The 24,217-nt window shown below is 34.6% G+C and overlaps 1 protein-coding gene across 1 annotated transcript in view; it reads right to left on the minus strand.

Annotated features, from left to right (window-relative positions):
- LOC150092464 (dynactin subunit 1-like) overlaps positions 1 to 24,217 on the minus strand; it is a 334,669-nt gene that overhangs the window by 130,850 nt on the left and 179,602 nt on the right. The window contains exons 13-15 of the mRNA XM_090414876.1: positions 19,267 to 19,368; positions 11,321 to 11,530; positions 2,186 to 2,285 (exon numbers count right to left, since the gene is read on the minus strand). Of these exons, the coding sequence (XP_090271002.1) occupies positions 2,186 to 2,285; positions 11,321 to 11,530; positions 19,267 to 19,368 (412 nt within the window). The remainder of the gene's footprint in view (positions 1 to 2,185; positions 2,286 to 11,320; positions 11,531 to 19,266; positions 19,369 to 24,217) is intronic.

Raw genomic sequence — 24,217 nt, forward strand, 5'->3', positions numbered from 1 at the left:
AGGAACAGAATTTAAAAATATTGCTTTGTTATGATAGCATTCCAATGTTAGTGTGAAGTATTAAATTTCATTTTTGTTTTCTCTTTAGATAAGTTCTAGGAAAACTATTTACAAACAGTTATTGTTGATAAGCATGAAACTGAATTCAGAACTAGCTTAAAATGAGGGAACCATTTAACACCTCCCTACTGGCTGATGTGGATGAAATAAGTGAAACCAAATTGCACTTCTTATCCATGATATTCCATAGGTGTTACAGAATCATATCCAGACATCTATAGACGTCCAGGCCGGTTGAAGGGGGGGTTAATGGTTTATTTCTAAAACACACTAACAGACAGTTCAAAAGTTATTTTCGAATTTGAGAACTTATATTCTCAAAAATATTCATGAACAAGCTGAAACACCATTTTCTGGAGGAGCTAACTCTTAGTGAGTATAACAGAACCAAAACTGATATTGCTTTTTTTTCCCATCTATCATTTTTAGGTCTCTCACTTGATTAACACATTCTGATCTTATATTTCTAAGGCCACTAAAACCACCTATATCTTGGTCATCTTCTAAGTTCTTTCCTGCAATTTCTGCACATTTACTCTTTTTTTTCTTTTTTTTTTTGCTAATTGTTCATCTCCTCTTCTGTTTAAGTAACTAATCTAAGATAATAAATTCCGTTTATTATCTTAGATTATCTCTGTTCACACATTCTCAAACAATAACAATGTTACATTTTTTTCTGATATCTTTATTTTTATTTTTTAATATGGTTCTACCACTGATGTCATCTGTTCACTCTTCTAATCTTTCTCAAAACCTTCACGACTATGATTTCTGGTCTCTGATCCACTGTTTTATTTCTAACTGAATTCTAATTAATACTGATTTGAATATGGCTGGTATATAGTATAGCTTGGTCTTCAAATAAATCTCTCCAACTGATTCTTACCATACCAGCCTTATTTATTCTATTATCTATTTCCATTCTATAAGATATTCTCTATGATAATAGAGAATAGATTATAGAATGTTAATCAGGTGAAATCATCACCATCAGGTTCAAGGACACATGTTGATTGAGCTGCTGAACCTCTAATTTTTGTAAATCCATTTCAATTGCATAAAGAGAAAAATCATTTTTATGCTTTCAGTCTAGTATATATAGTCTTGTGCAATCTGCAGAATAACCAATCTGAAGCTAAACTCTCAAAAAATAGATGTCCACGACATTTGGTGTTATTTGGAAAAATGGAAAACATCAGTTATAATGCATACTTGAATGAAGAGAAAAATAACTGGGACTTTGATCAGGAATCCATATGTGGTTTTTGGTTGCATCAATCTTCTAAGAAACCAAGCGGTGGTATTACACCTAGTGATGAAACACATCTATCACCTACTGATGCCTAGTACCATAGGTTTGACATTTCCTCTGAGCAGCATGGGTTCCACACTCACGCCTATTACTTCACACCTAGACAGTTTCTCCCAGTCTGATAGGCTAACGACTGTTAGTTGGGCTATATATCTAAGATGACTAACAGAATCACCAACGTGAATATGGTGTGCATACAAACTGGCCTTCACTGAAGTTTTGTGTTCTCCACATAGTGATGGCCAGATCATCAGTTCTATCAGCATTTTATACTTGAGATTTAACTCTAGACACTGTGATCACGTAATCTACAAAGGCTTTGAAGAATGTCTTCAGCTCAATTTTAGACCATGAAAGATGAAGGACTGGCAAAACAGATGTCTGAAGTAAAACTGACAAGAAAAAGTCTCAAAAGAAAACCAAGCTCTAGATGGCGTTAGAAGTGCTTTTAGAAATGATCAACACTTACATTTCAGAAAAGTGAAATGTAAGTGTTGATCATATGAAAGACATTACAAGTACTAGACAAATTTAAAGAAAACTAACAACAGGAAAAAATAAGGAATCCACTATCACAAGCTATCCTGTTGATAAGCTATCCTGCCTCTTGCTGACATAACCAGAATAATGATGAGGCTTTTATCATGACGGTAAAAACTGATGAGAAATATAAAACAAATAACACATGATGTTCACACTAAAGGAAAACTTCAATTACATTAGTTGGCAATCCCCAGGAGAATCATTAACTATGTAGCAGTTTTAAAAGAAAGTGTTAATTTTACATCTAAATAATTACAGTTGTCCACTTACCACCACGACTCAAAAATACTTCAGGCATAAAGGAACACAGCAAAGAAACATGCTGATTAGACTGCTGAGCCTCTAATTTTCGTAAATCCATTTCAATTGCCTAAAGAGAAAAATCATTTTTATATTTTCAATATCACGTCATCTAGTACCTTAATTATTGCAAGTAATTAAAAAAAAAATAATGCGGCACACAAAATGTATGCAAAAAAAAAAAAAAAGCATTTGACCACTGAGATAATTTGCAGAACAGACTATAGAGCATTTATGTAATTTATTTACTATCTTATAAGCATAACATTAATCACAAAATGAACTTTATCTTAAAAATAGTAATCACAAACACAAATGTCAGCTCTTTAGCAATTGAAAAGGCACAGACCTGAATGTGTGCATGAAATATGTACATACATGAGAGAGAGAGAGAGAGAGATGAAAGAAGCAATTTAGTGATAAGATTTACTGATCAGTCTAATCATTATGTCTTATACAGAGCTGATTTTCAGAAATTTTAGGGAGGCCCATATTCTCCAAGAGAAGAAAACATTCTAGGCTGCCTTATATGAAAAAGCGCTTAGATATCAAATAGGATACCAGGTGATGCTGGCTAAATATTTATCTAGAGGCTCCTTGAATTTTTTTTAAAGTATATAACCTTAACAACACTTTCCTGAAATTTATTCTAACAATTAATTGCACATTTCTATTGCTTGAACATTTCTATCATGTCACCTCTCTTCCTTCTATCTACCAATTTTTGTAACCTTCAAATCCTCAATTTATCCTTGTACATAATATTACATGGACTGAAATCATCTTGGTTACTTGCCTCTGAATCTTCTTAACCACCTCTGCATCTCCAAAAAACCCAGATGATCAAATCTGAACATCATACTCCAGATGCAGACATATCAAAGACTTATAAAGAGGAATAATAACTTTCCTAGTGGTCAGCATATTTTTGAGCATTCAAGTGATCTTCTCAACTGATTTGCAAATTTTTGCAATATAACCTCTAAACTACAGTTCCCTATCAACTAGATCTCTGGCCTCATCAATTTCTGGCAGGCAATGAAACCTCCATCAATAGAATACACAGATTGAAACTTTTTCAAAAAGTTAATAATTTGACATTTTGTCACATTTAAAAGAAAAACCATTATTCCTTGACAATAATGACAGTCTATTCAAATCATTCTGCAAGATTGCTACATCAGCTTTATTTACTACAGCTCTTCGCAACTTAGCATCATCAGCGAACTAGATATCACTCTTCAAATCATCTCCAATATCAATTATATAGAGATTAAACAAGACCAAGAACAGAGCCTTGTGGAACACTACTGGTCACTTTTTTGATCTTTGACTCTGCTCCATCATACTACTCCCTGATGCCTACCTGACAACCACTCACTTATCTATTTCACAAATCCAGTACTATTCCCATTTGTTTTAGCTTACTTAATAGACTCACATGTGGCATTCTGTCAAATGCTTTTATAAAGTCCAACAATATAATAGTATAGGCAGGACTTGACAAATCCACTTGCTCATGGTGAGTAGTTGCAGACTAGCAAAATAGAATATTTTTTATTTAACACAATAATAACTTCTCCAACCATGGAGAAGTTATTATTATTATATTATATTATTAATACATACATACATCTTCAAGGCCCACCTTTCCTAATTGGGTTGTGGGGGGCAACAGCTGCAAGAGGAACTTCCAATGGTCATGATCCTCTGCCACCAAGCTCAGGTGTTCTGGTGAGATTCCCAAACGTGTCCATCCAAGGTTTTGGATATAATCTATCCAGTGAGTCCTTGGCCTTCCATGTGGCCTCCCACCCTGTAATAATGTAATATTACATTATATTATTATTCCTCCAACCCTGTTTTTTTATCATGATACTGGGACATATCATTAAAATGGGGATCTTGGGTGAGTAAATTTGCTGTGTGGGGAGTAGTGTTTTGTAAAATTTGTCAAGCCCTGAGTATTACCTTTATCCAGCTCGAGTTACTTTATAATAGAAACAAAGTAAATTGCAAAGGCTCCCCTTAAAGCCATGCTGACCTCTAAAAAGTCTCAAATTATTATCCATCTAATGTTGAATTCTGGCTTTCACCAACTTTTCCAAATCCTTAACCATAACTCCTGAGATAGTAACAGGTCTAAGTTTTCAATCTCTGTTTTTGCAATGGAACTATTATACCTTCCTTCCACACTCTTGGAGCTACACATCAGTTGCTACTTAAATTAAAACGCCTAGTCAAGGATAAGGCCAATTTCCTTGCACATTCACACAACACACTTGCTGAAATCCCATCTAATCCTATGGAAGAATTTGCATCAAGATTTTTAAGTATCTCCCAAGCACCTCCACAGTTTGTGTACTTCAAAGATCATATCATGCCTGTCTCATCAGCTACTACTTTACCTTCACCGTGATGATAAACCTTCACAAAATAATCACTCAATAATTCACCTATTTCTTTCAGTTCTGTTAGCTTTGTACCAGCAGAATTCAGATAATTTTCCATAAACATTTTTATTTTCACTCACAACATAGCAAAAGAATTCATTTGGAATGTTGAACCAATTTCATCTCACAATGTGATTTAGCTTTCTGTAACAAACATGTCAGGTTTCTTGCCTGTGCCTCGTACTGCTCGTGGAGTTGCTGGTCACATTTCAGCTTTTTCCCTTCATGACTTCTTTTGCAGCTTGGACTTGATGCTATTTATCCATTTAACTCCAACCTTTCTTATTCTTCTCACCTTAGGAATGCCATTTGATACTGTCACTTTAAAATACTCTTGAAATATTTCCATTCATCACTGACATCCTTTCCTTGCAATATATCATGCAATGTACATGGCTCCAAGTTGTCCTCTAAGCTAATAAAATCACCAAAATTGTAATTTCACAAATATGCATTCTTAACCAGGGATTCTCTACAATCTTGGACATGGACAAATTCTTAGATGTTCTCACCAAATCCAGCACTCTCAATCCACGAATTCCTTCAAAAACATGGTTTCAAATAATTGTCTTTTTTTAATTTTTTTTTATTCCATGGTATTATTACACCAGATCATAGAGGTCAAATTCATGTATTTTATACAGCACCTTTTCTGGCTTGTTATAAAGTTTACATTTGGAAATCTTCATATAATTTAGTAAATGCATTGGCAATGCTTCCTCGATGTTACAGATGGGGAAGACTTTTATGCCAATGCTAAACTTGATTGGTCTTGTGTGGCCGGTCTTGAGGCGAGGAATCATGGTAGTGGCACAGCGATTAAACTTGGAGTTGATGGTAGCTCCTGGTTTTTCTGTTGAATACCGGTTCTGAGTCATGTCCCAGAGAATCGTTCTTTTTATGTTTTCTTTTTGAGTGGTTTTAAAAAGATTGAAATCTGTGGTATCGCTTGATGTTGCAGCCCTTTTTGCTACTTCATCTGCAGTTTCATTTCCCTTTAATCCCACATGGGATGGAATCCACTGGAAAATTATTTCAGAATCCTTATGTAGTTTGGTTATGTTTTTTGCTGTCTCTAAGTATTTCTTGATGGCTAGTGTAGCAGTTCTTAATAGCTTGAAGGGCTGCTAAGGAATCTTTGAAAAATATAAATTCCTTTGTGTTTTGTTTATCCAAATCTTGCAGTGCTGTGTTAATGGCTATTAATTCTGCATGGTATGAGTTGCATCCAATACTGTTAGTCGTTCTTAGTTCTATATTTTGAGAGCCATAGATGAGTATGCCACTCCCAGAATTGTCATTTGGATTTTTGGACCCATCTGTGTAGATCTTTATTGAGTCAGGTCCATATTCCATTATTTTTGAAAGAGCTAATGATCTCAAGATTTCAGGGTTTTCTAGGCTTTTTTTCTCATGTTTCCCTATTTCCCGTCTTGATTTGGAGGAAATGCTGGGTAGTTGGCTATTTTATTTGGACAATCCAAGGGAATTTTATTTTCCATGATTTCATGCATTGTTGATTTTTTTCTTTATTCTATTTGTTGGTTGCCAATTTTTAAAAAGTTCACTTGTTCTGTGATGTGCAAGGTTGGCTCTTTTTCTACAAATCTAGTAAGATTTTCTTGCCACCTAATTTTTAAAGGAACAAGGTTGGATTCAAATTCTGCTATTTTTCCAGGAGTTGTATTCCTTAGTCCACATATGATTCTAGCTGCATTTTTCCGAATTTTTATAAGCTTGTCTAAACTGGTTTGGGATGTTTGCATCCAGATAAGTGAAGCATATTTCATTATGGGTTGGATAATAGAGGTGTATGTGACTTTTAAGGTTTTAGCATCAGCTCCCCACTCTTTACCTGAGATACTTTTCATGATATTTCTAATTGTCTTTCAGTAGCTATATAATTTCAATTCCCATCCTCCACATGACATCTCATTCTATATTGCCATAATTAAAGTCACCCAGAATTCTGTAAGGGCAGACCAATTCTGCCCTTACAGAATTGGTCTGCTGATGAATATCATCTAAATCTACCCTTGCACCCCCCCCCATAGGACTATAGGTGCAACCCACAACAAACATAGCCCTGTTGACCTTTATCTCACAGCAAATAGATTAAAGTGCAATGCCCTTCTGACAAACCTCAAACTTAGTTGGTAGCTACTCCTCAGTTATCATTAACACCACACCACCCACTTTGTTCTCCCTATCATCTCTAAAAATAGAATAGCCCTTACTTACACTATTCCTGAAACTATACCATCTTTTGTCAACCAAATTTCATTGATACCAATAATATCTGGCCAAAGATGTACTAATTAAACATATAAATTCATTATGCTCATTTCCAATGCTTCTAGCATTTGTATACTCTAAGACAGCTGAACCCTTCCAGAACCACTTTATCCAGTGATTACCACACACAGTCACCTGTTCTCGCCCCAAAATCAGTTTCCCTGTTTCTGCACATTAGACCACACTTTACTCAATGAATCTTTCAAATATTGAACTCCTAATTCATTTAGATAAACACCAATTCTTCAAATATAATTCATTTCACCCCTCAAATTCACTCCATAAATCAACGACGAATTAGAACTGTTCATCTCACAAAATCTATGAATTGATTCATTTGTAATCATGGATCTTTTATTCAAATCATTCTTATCAAAATACAACATACCTATAATCTTCACTTTCTCTCCCTTCTCTACTGCTGCTTTCAATAATACTTTCATGTTGTTTCTCATTCCATTTTTCACTCCTTTCAGATTATTTGTATTTGCAAATGCAATCAGCTCATTCACTTTTCCAACTTGCTTACTAATAGCAACATTAATATCTTAATTTTTGCTCCAGGAAAAACTCATACCTTTGATTATCTCTTTTTTTTTTTTTTTTTTTCAAACTCTCTCTCCTCTCTTTTCATCCATTCGTGCTCACATCTGATCTAACTAACCCTATATCCAGCCTCTTAATATAACCATGCACTCTCTTCAAATCAGATTACATCTCTTCTCTTACCATTTCCCTGTTTCTTTCCAAGCAGTAAAACCTAGATAAAGCATGGCGAGAAACCAATCATGCACTGTCTTTAGAAGACACTATATCTAAATTAACAGTATGTGAAACCACTGAATCAGTACCGTCAGGAATGAATGAACAAATGGTTGGTAACATCCTCCTCTTCAATCTTTCTCTAAAGGAATGGAAACTAAAATTTGTAGTTAAGGAAGATCTGCTGCCATAACGTCCTCTTTATGAGGATAGGATTCCTTCAAAATGAATTTGTGATACATTTCCAATTGAGAATGCTGCCAGTACAACCAATATGTATTGGTAACTGGAACTCTAGATATATCAGATGAATCTTATATATTGTTTGGAAACTACTGTCTTGATGCGAAGAACCAGCAACAAAAGATGGCAGAGAATCAAAGTTGGAATCTTGTGCCATTACCCAAGAAGATAGGTCTGATGCTAATGACTCAGGTGGTACATAAAAGGAAGAAACAAAGGACTGTCCATGACTAAAAAATTCTGAGTAATAGTTGAATCAACATTTGTAGAAGTAGCTAACTTATTAGTGACTGGAGTTAGTTTAGGAGCATCAAGCAAACTGTCAGAAAATACCACTACCATTTTACTTATTTCGTAAGATATTTATTTTGCATATATTTTAAATTCACATTCTTCTGAGCACTTCTTGTATAAAAAAAAAAGTATTATTGCTTTGTAAATAATGTATTAGGATTTTTTTTCAAAAATGCAATATAGGCTTAACTTTGGAAAAACATTTGAAATCAATATCTAAGAAAGCAAAGGGTGAGGGACGTAGAGCTCAGCAGTGAATGAGTTAAAAACTAGATGATATGTAGTTGATGTTGCTGCAATGAAGACTGATATCAACTGCTATTTTATTTATTTTCTAATTATCCAAAGCAAATTAAAGTTGATATTATTCAGTGTTTTCTAGCATTTCTAACAAATACTGATTATGAAGACACTTAAGCAGAGTAGATCGGATAAATATTTTATTACACCAACATTTTGATGATCATATTTAGCATCTTCTTCTGGATTACATATACCACTGGAAATAACTAAATCATATCATCATCATCAAATTCCAGCAATGTACCCTTAGAGGACATACAGGATAATTATGATAGCACTATATGAAAAAGTTACACTATTACAAACTTCCAATGAACAAATTTCCTCCAAATTAATCTGTTATCTGTCAAGATTATCAGATCTTATGTTTCCGTTCAATTATATCAGGGGGTGCTTAACATGTTCACATTGTTTATCATACTCACGGGACTTCCCATTACCATTTGTGTGCTGCTTCTGCATTAGGAGGGCTCAGTGATACAAAGTTTATATGGCATGTTTTTGAAGAAATTTATTTGAAGTAATCATTTGTGATCTGTCTTGATGACATTGAAAATTTCAAATGCAATCGAACAGATACTTATTTCATGTAAATGAAAATTTAGACAAATGTTAGGATAATTGTTTTTAGTTAGACACTGTGTTTGACAGTACAACAAACAGTTTTGCTTGAGACTATGCAGCATAGTTTCTGTGTGTGAGAGAGAGAGAATGTGTGTTTCATTAGATAGTGTCGTTTTTATCACAGTTGTTTTTAATTGCACTAATTGTTGAGAAATATATTACAGACTGTAAATGTCTCTGTGATAGAATAAAACTTCTTGTTTTTCTTGCATCTGCAGTATAGTGGCTATTGGGAAGGGTGTGTTGTTCACTATATTTCTCCAAAGAACTTAAAATCAAAGTATACAATTCAATGGTGCTCTTCCCCCCTCCCCTAGTTCTTTATGATGCAGACACTTGGGTTGACAAATAGAAGGAAGAACAGAGACTGACAGGCTTTGAAAACAGTGTTTGAGAAAAATAAATAAAACATCATGGACTGAAATGAAAACCAATCAGGAGATCAGAGAAGAATTATACTACAATATTATTATTATTACACAGGCATCTCCATGTAGTCAGAAGACTTATTGTGGGAGAACTATTTATTCACACGATACCTATCATATTTCTCCTTAAACTCATTCACTGATGAAGCATCCACAACTACCTCTGGCAAACGTGTTCTAATAACAAGAGTCAGAGAAAAACAGTTACAGTGGTATGGACATGTGTACAGAATGAGGAAACTAACAGGCTTCCTCAAATTCTCCAAAATGAAAGAGTAGAAGGAAAGAAACCACTGGGAAGACCTAAAAGGAAATGAATAGAAATCAAGAGTATAAGTGGTCTGAACTCTTACAGAAGTTTAAATAACCTAGTTGCCAATAGACTGAGAAGTTATTATTAATGGTGGCATCAACCTCCTTTATGCAGGTGAGGAATGATGATGATGAATATACCATCTGGTTATTATTATTTAATTTCATTTGTTTTCAGGCTGTCTTGGTAACATCAATTTTACTATTTTTGCAATTCTTCTGCTAGTTCTGACTTTTTTTTTTTTTTCTCTCACTGATAGTACCTATCTTCAATTTGAGTAAGTTTGTTGCAGTAGCAGATTTTTCATTGTTCACCCTGTATACATACTGAAAGGCTTAGATGTTGTTGATTATTGATATTACTAGCACTTCACGGTATTAAGACCAGCAGCAACAGAAGAAAAATTAAATTCATTTATGTGAACTTACTAATACTTCACTGATTTACTAACCAGCATCTTTAGTGCACAAATTATAATCGTGACATGCACAAAGAACTCAAACTAAATCACTGGGAACAATTCAAAATTAATTACTTATAAATTAATGTAACTTTTTCTTCTGTTAGTGTTGTTAATACTGTGAAGTCCTAGTATGAATTGTTCACCTTGGTTTTCTGATGGAAACAACAAGAGTCTTATTTAAATGGAGGACTCCACAGCTGGTGATAATCAATCATGTGATATCTGTCTATGCTTTAAGACAATACAGAATACAATATTCTCAGCTAAGACCAAAAGAAATATACTATTCTTATTCAATCAGTATATAAGTGTTAACCCAATAATGAAGCACAACACAAGATGGTGAAGACAGAGCTATGCATCAGTGGTCCTGGTCAGTTTGGTTTTTACCATTTAACTTCTGTAACTTTTGTAATGGTGCAGCATAACTTTAACAGTACTTGGACCAGCCAACTAGTTTAATAGCTATGTAACACAGACATATCCAATCAGCTAAATACTAAATAATATTTCAATAACGTGCCAAGTAATAGTTTTTCCACTAACTTCACAGGATAATTTGAATTACTCTGTCATAAATAATAATTATTTTTGTATACACAAATGTCTCTATTCCATTGACAGTAGGCAGGAATTAATTTTTTTTCCTGTCATTCGGAAAGGAAAATTAATAAATTCAATTTGAACTGAATTTGGTATTTCTGTATTAATTAAAATCTTTATGCGTGACACAGGAGAAAAAATGTAATATTTGGATAGTTAAAGAAAAAAGTATAGTTTATAAATAGAGATGTTTAGAAAAAAAATGAATATATAATAAAATATTAATTTTCAGAATGATGCTTATAAAATTATCATCAAATCATAAATTAAACATCACTTTAAACCACCATGAAGCATATATTTCATTTATATAAAATTATATACCCGTGCAAAGGCCTTTGTTTCAGCAAATTTGACTTTAAAATCAAAACTTTCAGCTGGTGTAGCCATGGTTACACGATCAGACTCCTTCTGTAGCTGGGTATGCAGCTCATGATTTGCTTCTCGTAACTGCTCGGTAAGATCTCTGAATTTTTGAATTGTTTGTTCATAATCTGCAATAGCCTCTTGCATGGCATCTAATTTTCTTATTCCCTAAAAGAACCAAATTAAAAAATGAATAGCAATATAAATATAATACTGTACAAGGATTAAAATAAATATAAAATATATATATATATGTATATTTAAAACCGTTTCTTTTCTAGATGAGTAAACCTGCAGCTAGTGTGCGGCCCTCCAAATCCTTCAGTGTGACCTGTGAGCAAATTTTATCAATGCTACATTATGTATCTTAAAAATAGAAATAATATCTTCTTTTACCATCTCAAGATCTTATTCTGTGGATGTAACTAATAGATATAACTAATATATAACTAATAACTGACTATACTATTAGTCAGTTGTTCCAGCAAAGTTTTCTCGACTTTAAATAACTAGTCTGTAAATTTCTTGGAATAAGGAACTATGCATTCATTATGTGCCAAGATGAACAAATGGTGTATGCTATATCTACCTTTCATTTTTTGGATTTTATCCCATACTACTGTTGCATTGGTTGTATGGGCAGAGGACAAACTGGATCCATGTTTCCTTTCCATTCTGAACATTTAATACAAAATGTTTTGGCCTGAGTCTATTTAAAAGATGTAAGGTATTTACAAAATATTCTGCATGATTCCTCTTCATTTTTTGTTGTTGCTTTGCTTTTGGAATTTTGTGATGGTTTGGATGGAGTGTAAACTGAGATGATGTTTATCGCAGTTGCTACTATCTGGACAATAAAATTTATTATATACATTGCTACTACAGTGATGTTTGGCTAATCATAGTAGGATTAAATAAATTTTGCAAGCAATGAAAATTTATTCCAGTCAGCCTGTGCAGCTTATCAGTATAGCAATTAGTGAAGCAAACATATGTATTCCTTCATGGATTCCATTACAGATCTCATATATGTTCTTTTCAACTTTCCACATAAAATTAATGTATTCTTTGTAACAAAATTAAAATAACACGAAATATTGTCATTTTTTTCCCAGATACGCATTATCATAAAAATGACTGCCTTTTCTCTCTCATCTTTTTTGAATTTTCTTAACATCCCACAGCTTAGTAATTCCTTGTTTATAAAGTTTGAGCACATCTTCTCTTAAGCAAGCCAAAGGCAAATCTTTAGTAGTTTGCAAACAAGCCTTACTATGGTCAAATCATTATATACTTGTTGTCTAAACATTGCCACAGTTTAGGGTAAGTTTATTGTAACAAGTATAAAGTTGTGGTGCATTTGCATCCTAGTTTTGATGTTAATCTATTTAGTGTTCTTATGCTCATTTTTTATTGTCTCAAAAGTAAAATAGTAGGATTAAATAAATTTTATAAAAATTAATAAAATAGAAAAGTAAATTTCACCAATTAAATTTTATTTACAGATATAAATTACTCATGATCAAATGATTTTCAAAAAAGAAATTTTTAATTTATTATATAAAATAATTTTTGTAAAATTTTTTAGACTTGCTTTCAGTCTCAGATTTGAGATCTATGCCAAACTCAGCTGCAGAACACTGAGTACTCCAAAACTTTATACATGATTTAGGATATTTGCTATTTAGCCTTATTAGATTATCTTACATTTTTTTTTTTTAATTTTTAGTGATGTCTAATTTTGAATAAATAAATAAATAAAAAGGAAAGGATAACTTTTAACTTTATAGTTTTATTTTATATGTAAACATTTAAAATGTATAATGAAAATGCATTATTTCTTTAATCAGAAATTTCTTTACCAATGTTACATAAGAAAAATCTTTGTATAGTTAAGACCTCTTGTAAATTTTTTAATTGTGATATTTATTTGCAAAAAGGACTCACCTCTATTTTTATTTATTTATTTATGTAACTTAAACCTTGAGAAAAAGAAAATATAGAACTTTTGAACGATGTTTTCACACCATTAAAGAACTGTAGTCTTGTTTACAACAAGTTTGTTTTGCTTTCATTTCAGTGCAGGTTACTTGCCATGCCAGCCAATCATTATCATCTTCATCAAATTCCTGATATATTCCAGACCCTCAAAGGTATATATCAGGAATTGGATATGATATGATAGTACTACATGAAATGATAGTACTATCATTTCATACAGTAGTACTATCATACAGCATATGATAGTACTACATGAAAAATTACATCAATACTAACTTCCTATCTACAATTTCTCTCCAAATCAGTCTGTTACCTTTCAAGAATCCAACATTATCCTATCTTATATTTCTATCATCTAAGGCATATTCGGTATCAATCCACCTATATCTTGGTCTTCCTCTGGGTCTTTTTTCTGCCAACTTGGCAGAGAACCCTTTTTGCTAATCTTTCCTCACCCATTCTATTTAAGTGACCACACTACCTGAGATTAGCTCTGCTAACACATTCCTGGATGCTGACGATGTCAAGTTCTTTCCTAATATCCTCGTTTTTAATACAATATTGCCATTGATGCCATCTGTTCATGCCCCTAATGTTTCTCAGGATTCTCATATCTGCAGTCTCTCTAGTCTTTAGTCAAGTATTTTACTTCTGACCCAGCTCTCAGATCCATAAGTTAAAATTGGCTTGAATACTGTCTCATATACAGCTAATTTAGTGTTTTGGCTAATTTCTCTCTTATTCCATATAAATTTATTCAGTTGACTTCCTACCATACCAGCTTTGTTGGTTCTGTTGTCTATTTCCATATTTAATTTACCATCTTCACTAAAAATCGTGCCTAAGTAGTTGAAATGTTTTACTTGCTCAATAAGTTCTCCATTCATAATGCAGTTGATATTTTCAATGTTTCTGCCTATTTTCATTTTCTTTGTCTTTTTAATGCTGACCTTTATACTATATCTATTACAACAGTTATTCACTTTAGTCGGGGAATCTTGCAGACTTGTAGCAGATTTATTTAGAAGTATAACATCGTCTGCATAAAGCAAAGAGCTGAGATTAACATCTCGAATTTTGATATCAGGTTTAATACCACTTTCCTTCGTAATGTGATCCAAATAGATAATGAATAATAAAGGGGATAAAGTACATCCTTGTCTCCTTTCTTTTAGTGTTGGACAGTGATCAGCAATCATTTTAGAAATTATGGACTTTACAACCATGTTATAAATAACTATTTTAATTTCCCGACATTTCGACCTACATATTAAGGTCATCTTCTGGAGTATATACAAACATACAGGGACAAGCTGAGTTACATTTCACACAGTAAGCCAAAGAAACAATGATTTGATCACCGGTTATTCTACTGGCATGACCTCTAGTGAAAAAAAAAATACAAATAAAATTACAAATTAATTAATTATTTAGAAACTACATCAAAGCTAAATTCTATTTAAGATAGCATGAGAGAAACATTCTTTCTTATAGATAGTTTTCTTATAGTAACAATGATGTCCTATTTTTAACATTACAATTGTTATATTAGATTTAGTATTCTGGATTATCTACAGTCCTGTTTATAGTTAACTCTTAGGGAGAAAGGTTCCTTGGGTAGAATATGTGCCTTCCATATACTTGGGACTTTTAGACTATCATTACTGTTCAGATTGGGGTGGTTGATAAGAATCTCACAGGCTTCCTTAAATTTGCGTTCATACCATGTTTTGATGTGATGTAAACTGGTGCTTTTCCAGTCAATTCTATGTGAAGTGTTGAAGTATTGTACTATGGTGAAGCTGGCCTTTCTGATCATGCCCTGAACACTTTACATAGAAGTGACTGAATTGGCTGTTGTTTACATCACACCAAAACATGGTATGAATGCAAATTTAAGGAAGCGTGTGAGATTTTTATCAACTACCCCAATCTGAACAATAATGATGGTCTAAAATTCCTTGTCTTACACCAGATTTATCATTAAACCACCTTCCTGTACTACTTCCTTCAATTCTAACTGCTGACTTACAACTGAAATAAAGACTAAGTATTGCTAGTGAATGGAAAAAATCAGTTTATATACCTTTATTGAAGAAAGGCGATGCAAGAGAGTGCAAAAATTACAGAACTATAGCACTGATTTCTCATGCAAGTAAAGTCTTACTTAAGATCATTCAGAAAAGACTGGAACCATTCATGAAGAGAGAAATGCCAGATGAACAAGAGATCAAATCGCCAATGTGAAATGGATAATAGAAAGAGCACAGGAATATCACAAGAATGTCTACCTTTATTTCCTTGACTATAGCAAGGCTTTTGACTGTAGATCATGTGAAACTGTGGAATGTGTTAAGAACAATGGGAGTCCCAGAGCATTTCATTAGCCACCTGAGGAATCTTTATTATGAACAAGAAGCTACTGTCCAAACAGATCTTGGAGAAACTGAATATTTCACAATAGGTGAAGGGGTGCGACAAGGATGTATTTTATCTCGGTACCTGTTTAACTTGCACAGAGAATATATTTTAAGAATGGCAGGGCTGGAGGAGTCTTCAGTTGGAATTAAAATTGGTGGAAAAAATATTAATAATTTGAGGTATACTAATGATACCACCTTGCTAGCAGAATGCAAAGAAGATTTGAAGGAACTTATTATGAAAGTTAAAGAAGAAAGTGCTAAATATGGTCTTAAACTTAACCTCAAAAAGATAAAAGTTATAGCAACACGTGAACTTAATGATTTTGAAGTAGATGGGGAAAAATGGAAGCAGTTAACAATTTTGTGTTCCTAGGATCCTGAACTGATAAAGATTGTTATTGTACTGAAGAAGTTAGAAGAATATTACTTGTAAAAAAAGCAATGACAAATTTAAGGAAGATCTTTAAAGATAAAGATATTAGCCTCACAACAAAAATCAGAATCGTGAAAGAAATTGGTATTCCCTGTGGTGCTGTGTAGATGTGAAAGTTGGACCCTGAGAAAGAGTGAAAGAAGAAAGATAGATGCATTTGAATTATGGGTTTGGAGACGCTTACTAAGAATATCATAGACTGCAAAGCAAACTAATAAATCAGTGATAATAAGAATAAAGCTAGATTGCTCCCGTGAAGCTATGATCATCAAGCAAAAATTGTCATACTTCGGACATATTATGCGAGCAAATGACAGTCTGGAGAAGATGATGATGCTTGCTAAAGTTGATGGAAGCAGGAGAAGAAGAAGACCAAGAATTAGATGGGTGGATGGAGTTAAAGAAGCAACTGGAGTGCGCTTGGAGATTCTGAAAGGCATGGTCAGGGACAGATTGGAATGGAGAGTGTATGTTCGTGGAGTTGCAAATGACTTGATGGATCATAACACACACACACACATTGCTTGATATAATGTCCCATTGACACCATATAATTGTAACGTTTCGAATAGCTTCTCTCTTGGCAACTTGTCATATGCCTTTTCCGGAAAAGGCATATGACAAAATTTTTGCAAAACTTAAATACAGATCTTTGTTATAATCCCATGATTTCTCAACTATCTGTCGTAATCTGATCCTGATAGCCTCTATTTGGCCTGAATCCAGCTGTTCTTCACCTAGCTTCTCTTCCAAAATCCTTCTCAACTGTTTCTCAAGTATACTTGCATATATCTTACCAGGAACACTCAGTAGAGAAATACCTCTGTAATTCTCGCATTCAGTTTTATTTCCCTTTTTGTAAATGGGTACTATGAGAGCAGAGCTCTACTCCGATCATCTGGAATTCATCCCTCTGTCCAGGCCTTCTGAACTATGCAGTGCAGCCACTGTAAGACTTTTATTCCTCCATACTTGAGGTGTTTTGGGATGCTAAAGGCATTTTGTTTATTAATTATCTTGAAAATGTTAAAACAATAACCGCGGAATATTATACCTCGGTTATAACATCTTTTAACCAGACTAGATGAAAAACTTCATGAGAAAAGACCTGGTTTGCAGAAGAAAGAAATCATCTTTCATTAGGACAATGCACCTGTCCACAAAAGTGTTTTGGCAATGGGAAAATTAAGGGATCTGCACTATGAATTGTTAGAACATCCACCCTATTTCCCAGATTTGGCTCCGTCTGACTTCTATCTTTTCCCAAAACTAAATAAATCTCTTCCTCACTGGCTAGTGTTTTCTTCAAATCAAGAGGTGATATCAGATTTTACTGAGAATCACTGCAGGGATGGGATAATGATGCTGAAGCATCGCGGGAATAAATGTATTAGTCTTAAGAGAGATTATGTTGAAAGATAAAAATATTTTGAAATTATAAATTCGTTTTTTCATTATTAGGCTGAGAACTTTTCAGACCACCCTCATAAAACTCTTTTTGACCCCCATGTTTCATTGAATTTTAATAATTTGTTGTTTTTCGTTTAGGATATTTATATCAGCCCATCTCTCTCTCTCTTTTTAAGGGACTGTGCCTCGGAATATCCAACAGTTGCCAGATAGGTGGTTAATTTCAAACTGGAGATCCTGAATGCCTCCAGTTCAGGAAGACCTTCCACACCAATCACACCTGAAAATATTGATGCAGTGCATGCCATGATCTTTGATGATGGACAAATACCAACCAAAAACATTGCAAAGACTATGGGGATATCTAGAGAATGAGTTGGGGACATCAGTCACCAACATCTGGACATGCAGAAGCCCTCAGCAAAGTAGGTCCCTCCCCAAATATTTGAATACTGACCAAAAGAAACAATGTGCGCTGACATCTCAAGGGATTCTGAGTCATTTTGAGAAATCAGGTGCAAATATTTTGGCTTATATTGTGACTATTGATGAAACATGGTTTCAATACTATGACCTAGAGACTAAACAATTGTCAGTGCTGTGGAGACACAAAGGTTCTCCACAGCCAAAGAAGTTTCAAACCCAAAAGTCAGCAGGGAAGTTTTTTGCCATTGCCTTTTGAGATATGGATGATGTAATCCTTACCAAGCACCTCAAATAAGGTGAAACTGTCACAGAAACAGTTTATTCAACAGCTCTGAAGGAATTGGAGGTATTGAAGGAAAAATGCTGTGGAAAACTGAGCAGAGGTGTGTTGCTTTTGCAGGACCACGCAACTGCTCATGAAATCCAATAGACAATACACAACTTGAGATTTCAATGCCTCACACATCCTGTTCACCAGATCTGGCCCCATCTATTTCCTATTCCCAAATTTAAAGAAACACTCGAAAGGAACAAAATTTACCACAGATGATGAAGTCATATCTACAGCTGAGGACTGGTTTGTGCAACAAGGGGAAAAACCTTTTTCTCAGGGGATTGCAAATGATGCAGCAGCAGCAGCATTGTAACAAGTGTATAACACTTTGTGGGGAATATGTTGAATAATGTGTAAGTCACATGGTCTACTCAATTCCTTCATTTTGATTATCACAACTTTTAATACACCCTTGTGTACATATATGTATGTACACACACACACCACTATTCTGCATTACCTTTTTGATTTTGTGATAAACTTTTCTTAACTTTTTTACATTCTTACAACCCATAACATTCCAGTGTAAGTGCAATTAAAATCAACTAAATTACATATTAAGAACATATGCATATTAAAATAAAAATAAATAAATGTCGGCCTGGTTGGTTAGCATATCTGCTCTCCAGCCAAAATGCTGCAGGTTTGAATCTCACCATGGGCATGGATGTTTTTGATTGTCTGTGAAAATACTAGTGATGGTGGTTGGTGGTAGATGGCATTAGTGTAGATAATGAAGGTAGTAGCAGTTAGTAGATTGATGGAGTGGTGGAGACGGAGAGTTGTAGAGTAGGTACCCTCCCTCGATGAGTCTTTGGACTCCCTGGAGGTGTTATGTAATAATAATAATAATAATAAATAAAACAAAATAACATACCTCAAGAACTTTAGCATTAGTCATATCAACCTCTTCTCTCAACTCTAATTCAGTTTCTCTAGCACTCTCTTGAAGTTGATCATTCACATCTTGTAATCTTTCCTGTAAGATGATATAAAAATAAATGTAAATATCCCATTGTGTGACTGCATTTCAAAGTTTTGTGCTGTTATATTCTGACATTACATAGCAAGTTATCTATTATATTGTATAGCAAACTGTTAAAAAATATTACTAGAAACTATCAACAAAACTGTCAAACTGGTTGGCCAAGTAGTTTGCATATCTGCCCTCCATCCAAGAGGCAGGTTTGAAAAGATGGATGGTTGTCTTTTAGCTTCATAGATTGATTCATTCATCCATCTATCTATATATATATATATTCTCCCAAGATGTACTGGGCACCATGGGAGAAATAGACCCAATTCTCCTGCAATAGGCAAAAAGACAGGTTGATCATCACAAAACTGATAGGCTTTGGTTTTAATGATTAATTCAAAACAAAAAACTGTCTTACAGTACATTTATGTATTTTAGATGTATATTTAAGTATTCAGACTATTATCATTACTATGAGTGTTTGTTTTTTATTTTTATACTAATTTAGTAAAATAAGATTTTTCATTTGATGGTTTACTTTTTTTTCTAACATGTTTTTCTAAAATGAAATCAAATTGCCTTCCATCTTATATGAAATAAAATAATTTTACCTTGGGATTTATACTTAGAAAATACACAGGAAGAATACATTAATGAGAGACAAAAGTAATTTCTCATTTCGTAACAATCAGAAGATCATTAGTCAAGAATCATTATTTTCAGATATAAATTATAGTTTTTTCTTGTGTCTTATTTTCATATTTCCTTATGCTAAGGAGTCACTTAGAAGGACATTCTCAACCACATACTGTTTCTCTAAATTTGAAGAAAAAAAAAAAGAAAAAGAAAAAAATACAGGATATTAGAGAGCATTATAGTACTTGGGTACTATTGAGCTGTAAAATTCTTTAATGCTCAGAATTAGTATCTCTAAGAACAAAAAAGTTGTAAAAGCAACAGACTTTGCTTTTGCAAAGTACATTCATTTTAGCTAATAGATCACATTTTTAATGGACTTATTTTGTTAATGTTCAACATCATAATGTCTTTATTGTTATTCTAGTTACTGTATTGTTTCTTTTTTTTTATTCGCTTTTTATATCGTATTTATTAATGCTGTGTATTAATACATTGATGGGTACTATCGCTGTTAATAAGTATCAAAGAAAAAGGGGCAAAACTGGGTCTTTTGCCTCTTTTTCAGAAGGAGCATGCCAACAATTCTGTAGTGCTGAGACAGAAACAGATAAGATTCAGCTTAAGAATAACTATAAGAGGTTACACATTCAGCCATTAGTTATCAAGGAAAGAAAGGAGTAGTGATAGCATTCAACATTAAAATACACTTCTCGAATGACAGACAATTTCAAGTACAGTGATGTGTAAATTAGACAATGAAACTTATTAATGCTTACTATCCAACATAAGATTCCAATCAAGAAGAAGCATAAGAATATTTCAAGTTATCAAAAAGACTGACATGAATAAAAAGCTGGTTTGTGTTGGAGAGGCTAAATGGGCATAGTAAGAAATAAATACCAGACACAGATAGATATATTTTGGGAAAATCTAGAAAAAAAGGCAAAGCTAATCATATGGTAAGTACTTGCTGGATTTCTGATCAGGGTATTGATTAGTCATTACCAATACCATTTCATGTTATAACATAAAAATGTGCCCAGTGTAAAAAAATAGGCATTATCAGTTCCATGTTTTATACTTATATAGTTATACTCACTTATACCTATTTAGCGTTTAGTTGTAATAGTTCCTCGACACTATTCTGAATAATGCTGGCAGCAGCAGCTAAAATTGCAAATGGCATATCACCAAGTCCCCCGCCCACCCATTTAAGGACTCCATTTTGCGTGATATAATAAGGGATTTTGTGGCATGCAGGACTTGTGGAATGTATGTGTCCTGGCAGTTGTACTGTGGCAGGTGAGAGAAGGAGAAATATGTATATGTGCAAAATGCAGGCAATGGGAGGAACTTGGTGAGTTAGAGATGACTATAACTGACCTCGTTGAGTCAGAGGCAGGAGATTCTCTACGTAGAGAGATGAGTGGTATGATAGAGGGTGAGAATAGCAAGAGAAATATGAATGAAAAAATGAGAGTGGGGAGTGTGGAAATGATGAATGATTGTGAAGTTTTCGGAGATGGTCTCAATTGGGAGGAGGATGAATGACAAACAAGAGTGGCTGACTTGCAAAGAGAGATAGACGAGCTGAAAGAGCAGGTGGAATGTCTAGGGAATGAGATGAGAAATGTGAAAGATGAGATTAGGCGAATCAGAGTAGGAGTGAGAGAGAGTTATGTGAATAATAGAAGAGGAGAGAATAGGATCAGTGGAAGAGAGGGAATGAGAGAGAGTTATGGGAATGATAAAAGAGGAGAGAATGGAAACAGTACAAGAGAGGGAATGAGAAGAATGCGAGGAAGCACTGGAACCAGGGATAGAGTGATGTTAGGAAGGCAGGTAAGTAGGGGAACACAGAGAGAAAGTGTTAGAGCAGAGAGAGTGAGGGATGCAGGTGAGCAATCGAGGAACAGGTTGATAAGAGGTGTAATATATGGGGGGACTCAATGATCCGTGGTGTGTAAGATAGGACTATAGCAATTAAGAGGGGTGAAAGGGTGGATGAGATGATTGTGATGGTAGGAACGAATGACTTGAGAGGTAAATTTGGCTGTGAGAGATACGAGATTCTTGCTTGAGGTTGTACAAAAGTAAACGCAAAGAGGAAAGATAGTGTGCGTGTTGCCTAGGTATGATAGTGATGAGATGAGCAGAAGAGCAGTAATATTGAATAACATAATAGCTGGAATGTGTCAGAAGAGAGGACTGGAATATGTGGATGCTTGGAGGGCATTTGAGGACAGAAAGGAACTGCATGTGAGAGACCGCTTGCATTTGAATGAGAAAGGACATAAGCATCTGGAAAGATTGCTGTTCTGACCAAGTCAGTGTGTCAATACAGGGAAACTAGAATACCCAGGGTGGATAGTAGCAGGGGTGGTCTCCTGTGGTAATGGGTACTTGGGAGAAGGGAGACAACATCAGGTAACGATGAGTCCAGTGGAGTCTAGAGAGGATGATGATAGGTATAGAAGCAGTGACATTTTTATGCTTTATACTAATGCCAGAAGTATCTGAAATAAAGGAGATGAATTGGTGGCACTCATAGCATCAGCCTAGCCAAAGATTATTGGGATCACTGAGACGTGGTTAACAGAAGAGGATATAATAACAGGAATAGAAGTGTCAGGGTACAGCATTTTTCGGCAGGATAGGAAGGGAAAGTGTGGTGGTGGAGTACTGCTTATGATAAGTTATGACTTATGTCCTCTAAGAGTGGAGGCTTTAAAAGGTGGCAGTGACACTAATGGGTTTTGAAAGCATATGGTGTGAGGTAGAGGTGGGTAAGACAGGATATTTAGTGGGGTGTTGCTACAAACCAAGGAGCACAGAGAGTGGGGACTAGGAGATGTTTAGACAGTTGAGCTCGACAAGTGCAAGAAGAATGATTGTTATGCGAGATTTTAACTACAGCAGTATAAATTGGGGAAAGGAAGATGCACGTAGCAATAAGGGAAAGGAATTTCTAAAATTCTTGAGGGCCAAATGTCTTAGGCAACATGTAATAGAGGGAACCAGAGGTTCATGAGTTTTGGATTTGGTCATAGCATCAGAAGAGTTGATAATAACTGAGATGACATCTCTCCCACCAGTTGGAGAGAGTGACCATATGGTTTTGACTTTGAAAATGAATAGACATGCAGGAGTATCGAAGAGACGGGAATGTATGTGGAATTATAAGGCAGGTGATTATAACAGTCTTAGATATTAACTTGGGGAAGTTTTATGGAGGGAGGAATTGGAAGGAGAGGATATCATTAGTGCTTGGGAAATTGTGAAGGAATATTTGTTAGCAGCAATAGTAAGCTGTATTCCACAAGTAAAGAAGAGGACACAATTTGGTGTAAGTGGATGACAAACAATATTAAGCAGGAACTGCATGTGAAAAAGAGGCTCTGAAAGAGATATTAGGAGACAGGCAAAGAGCAGATACATGAAGAATATAAGACACAGGCCAGGAGAGTGACTAGTATGGTAGCAAAGGCGAAACTGGAATATGAGAAGAGATTGGCCCTAAGATAGAGTGATTGATGCAGAGGACATAGCAGAATTGTTCAATGTAACACTTTATTGGAGTATTTCATCCTGGAAGAGTAAATTTTAATACTAGAGGGATAGGGTAAGTTCAAGGTTTAGAGGTGCAGGAGGAGAGTATGTTCCAAATACTGAGTACTCTGGATGTCAGTAAAGCTGTGGGACTGGATGGTATTTCACCACAAGTTTTGAGAGAACGTGCTAAATAACTGACAGCTCCTTTGACCTGGCTTTTTAATGAAAGTTTAACTATGGGAAAGGTGCCCAGGGAATGGAAGGAAGGTAAGATAGTGGCATTGCATAAGGGCAGTAGCAGACTGGAAGTGTCTAATTATAGGCCAGTTTGTGTGTCATCAGTAGTTAGTAAGATCTTGGAGAAAGTAGTGAAGGACTGTATACAGCATTGGGCAGATGAGGGTAATGGTATCTGTGAGAGTCAACATGGATTTGTGAAGAGGTGCTCTTGTTTTAGTAATATGCTAGCCTTTTATAATAAAGTTACAAGAGCAGTAGATGAGGGAAAGGCATATACTGTCATTTTCTTGGATTTAGCAAAGGCATTTGACAGGGTGCCACATGATAAACTGATATTAAAGTTGCAGCGCATGGGTCTGGATGTCAGGGTGGTCAACTGGATTCAGGATTGGCTGTCCGATAGGTATCGAGAGTTGTGTGT

This window comes from Typopeltis vanoorti, chromosome 26 (assembly GCF_054136105.1).
Source record: "Typopeltis vanoorti isolate ZY-2024b chromosome 26, IOZ_Tvanoo_1.0, whole genome shotgun sequence".
NCBI lineage: Eukaryota > Metazoa > Arthropoda > Arachnida > Uropygi > Thelyphonidae > Typopeltis > Typopeltis vanoorti.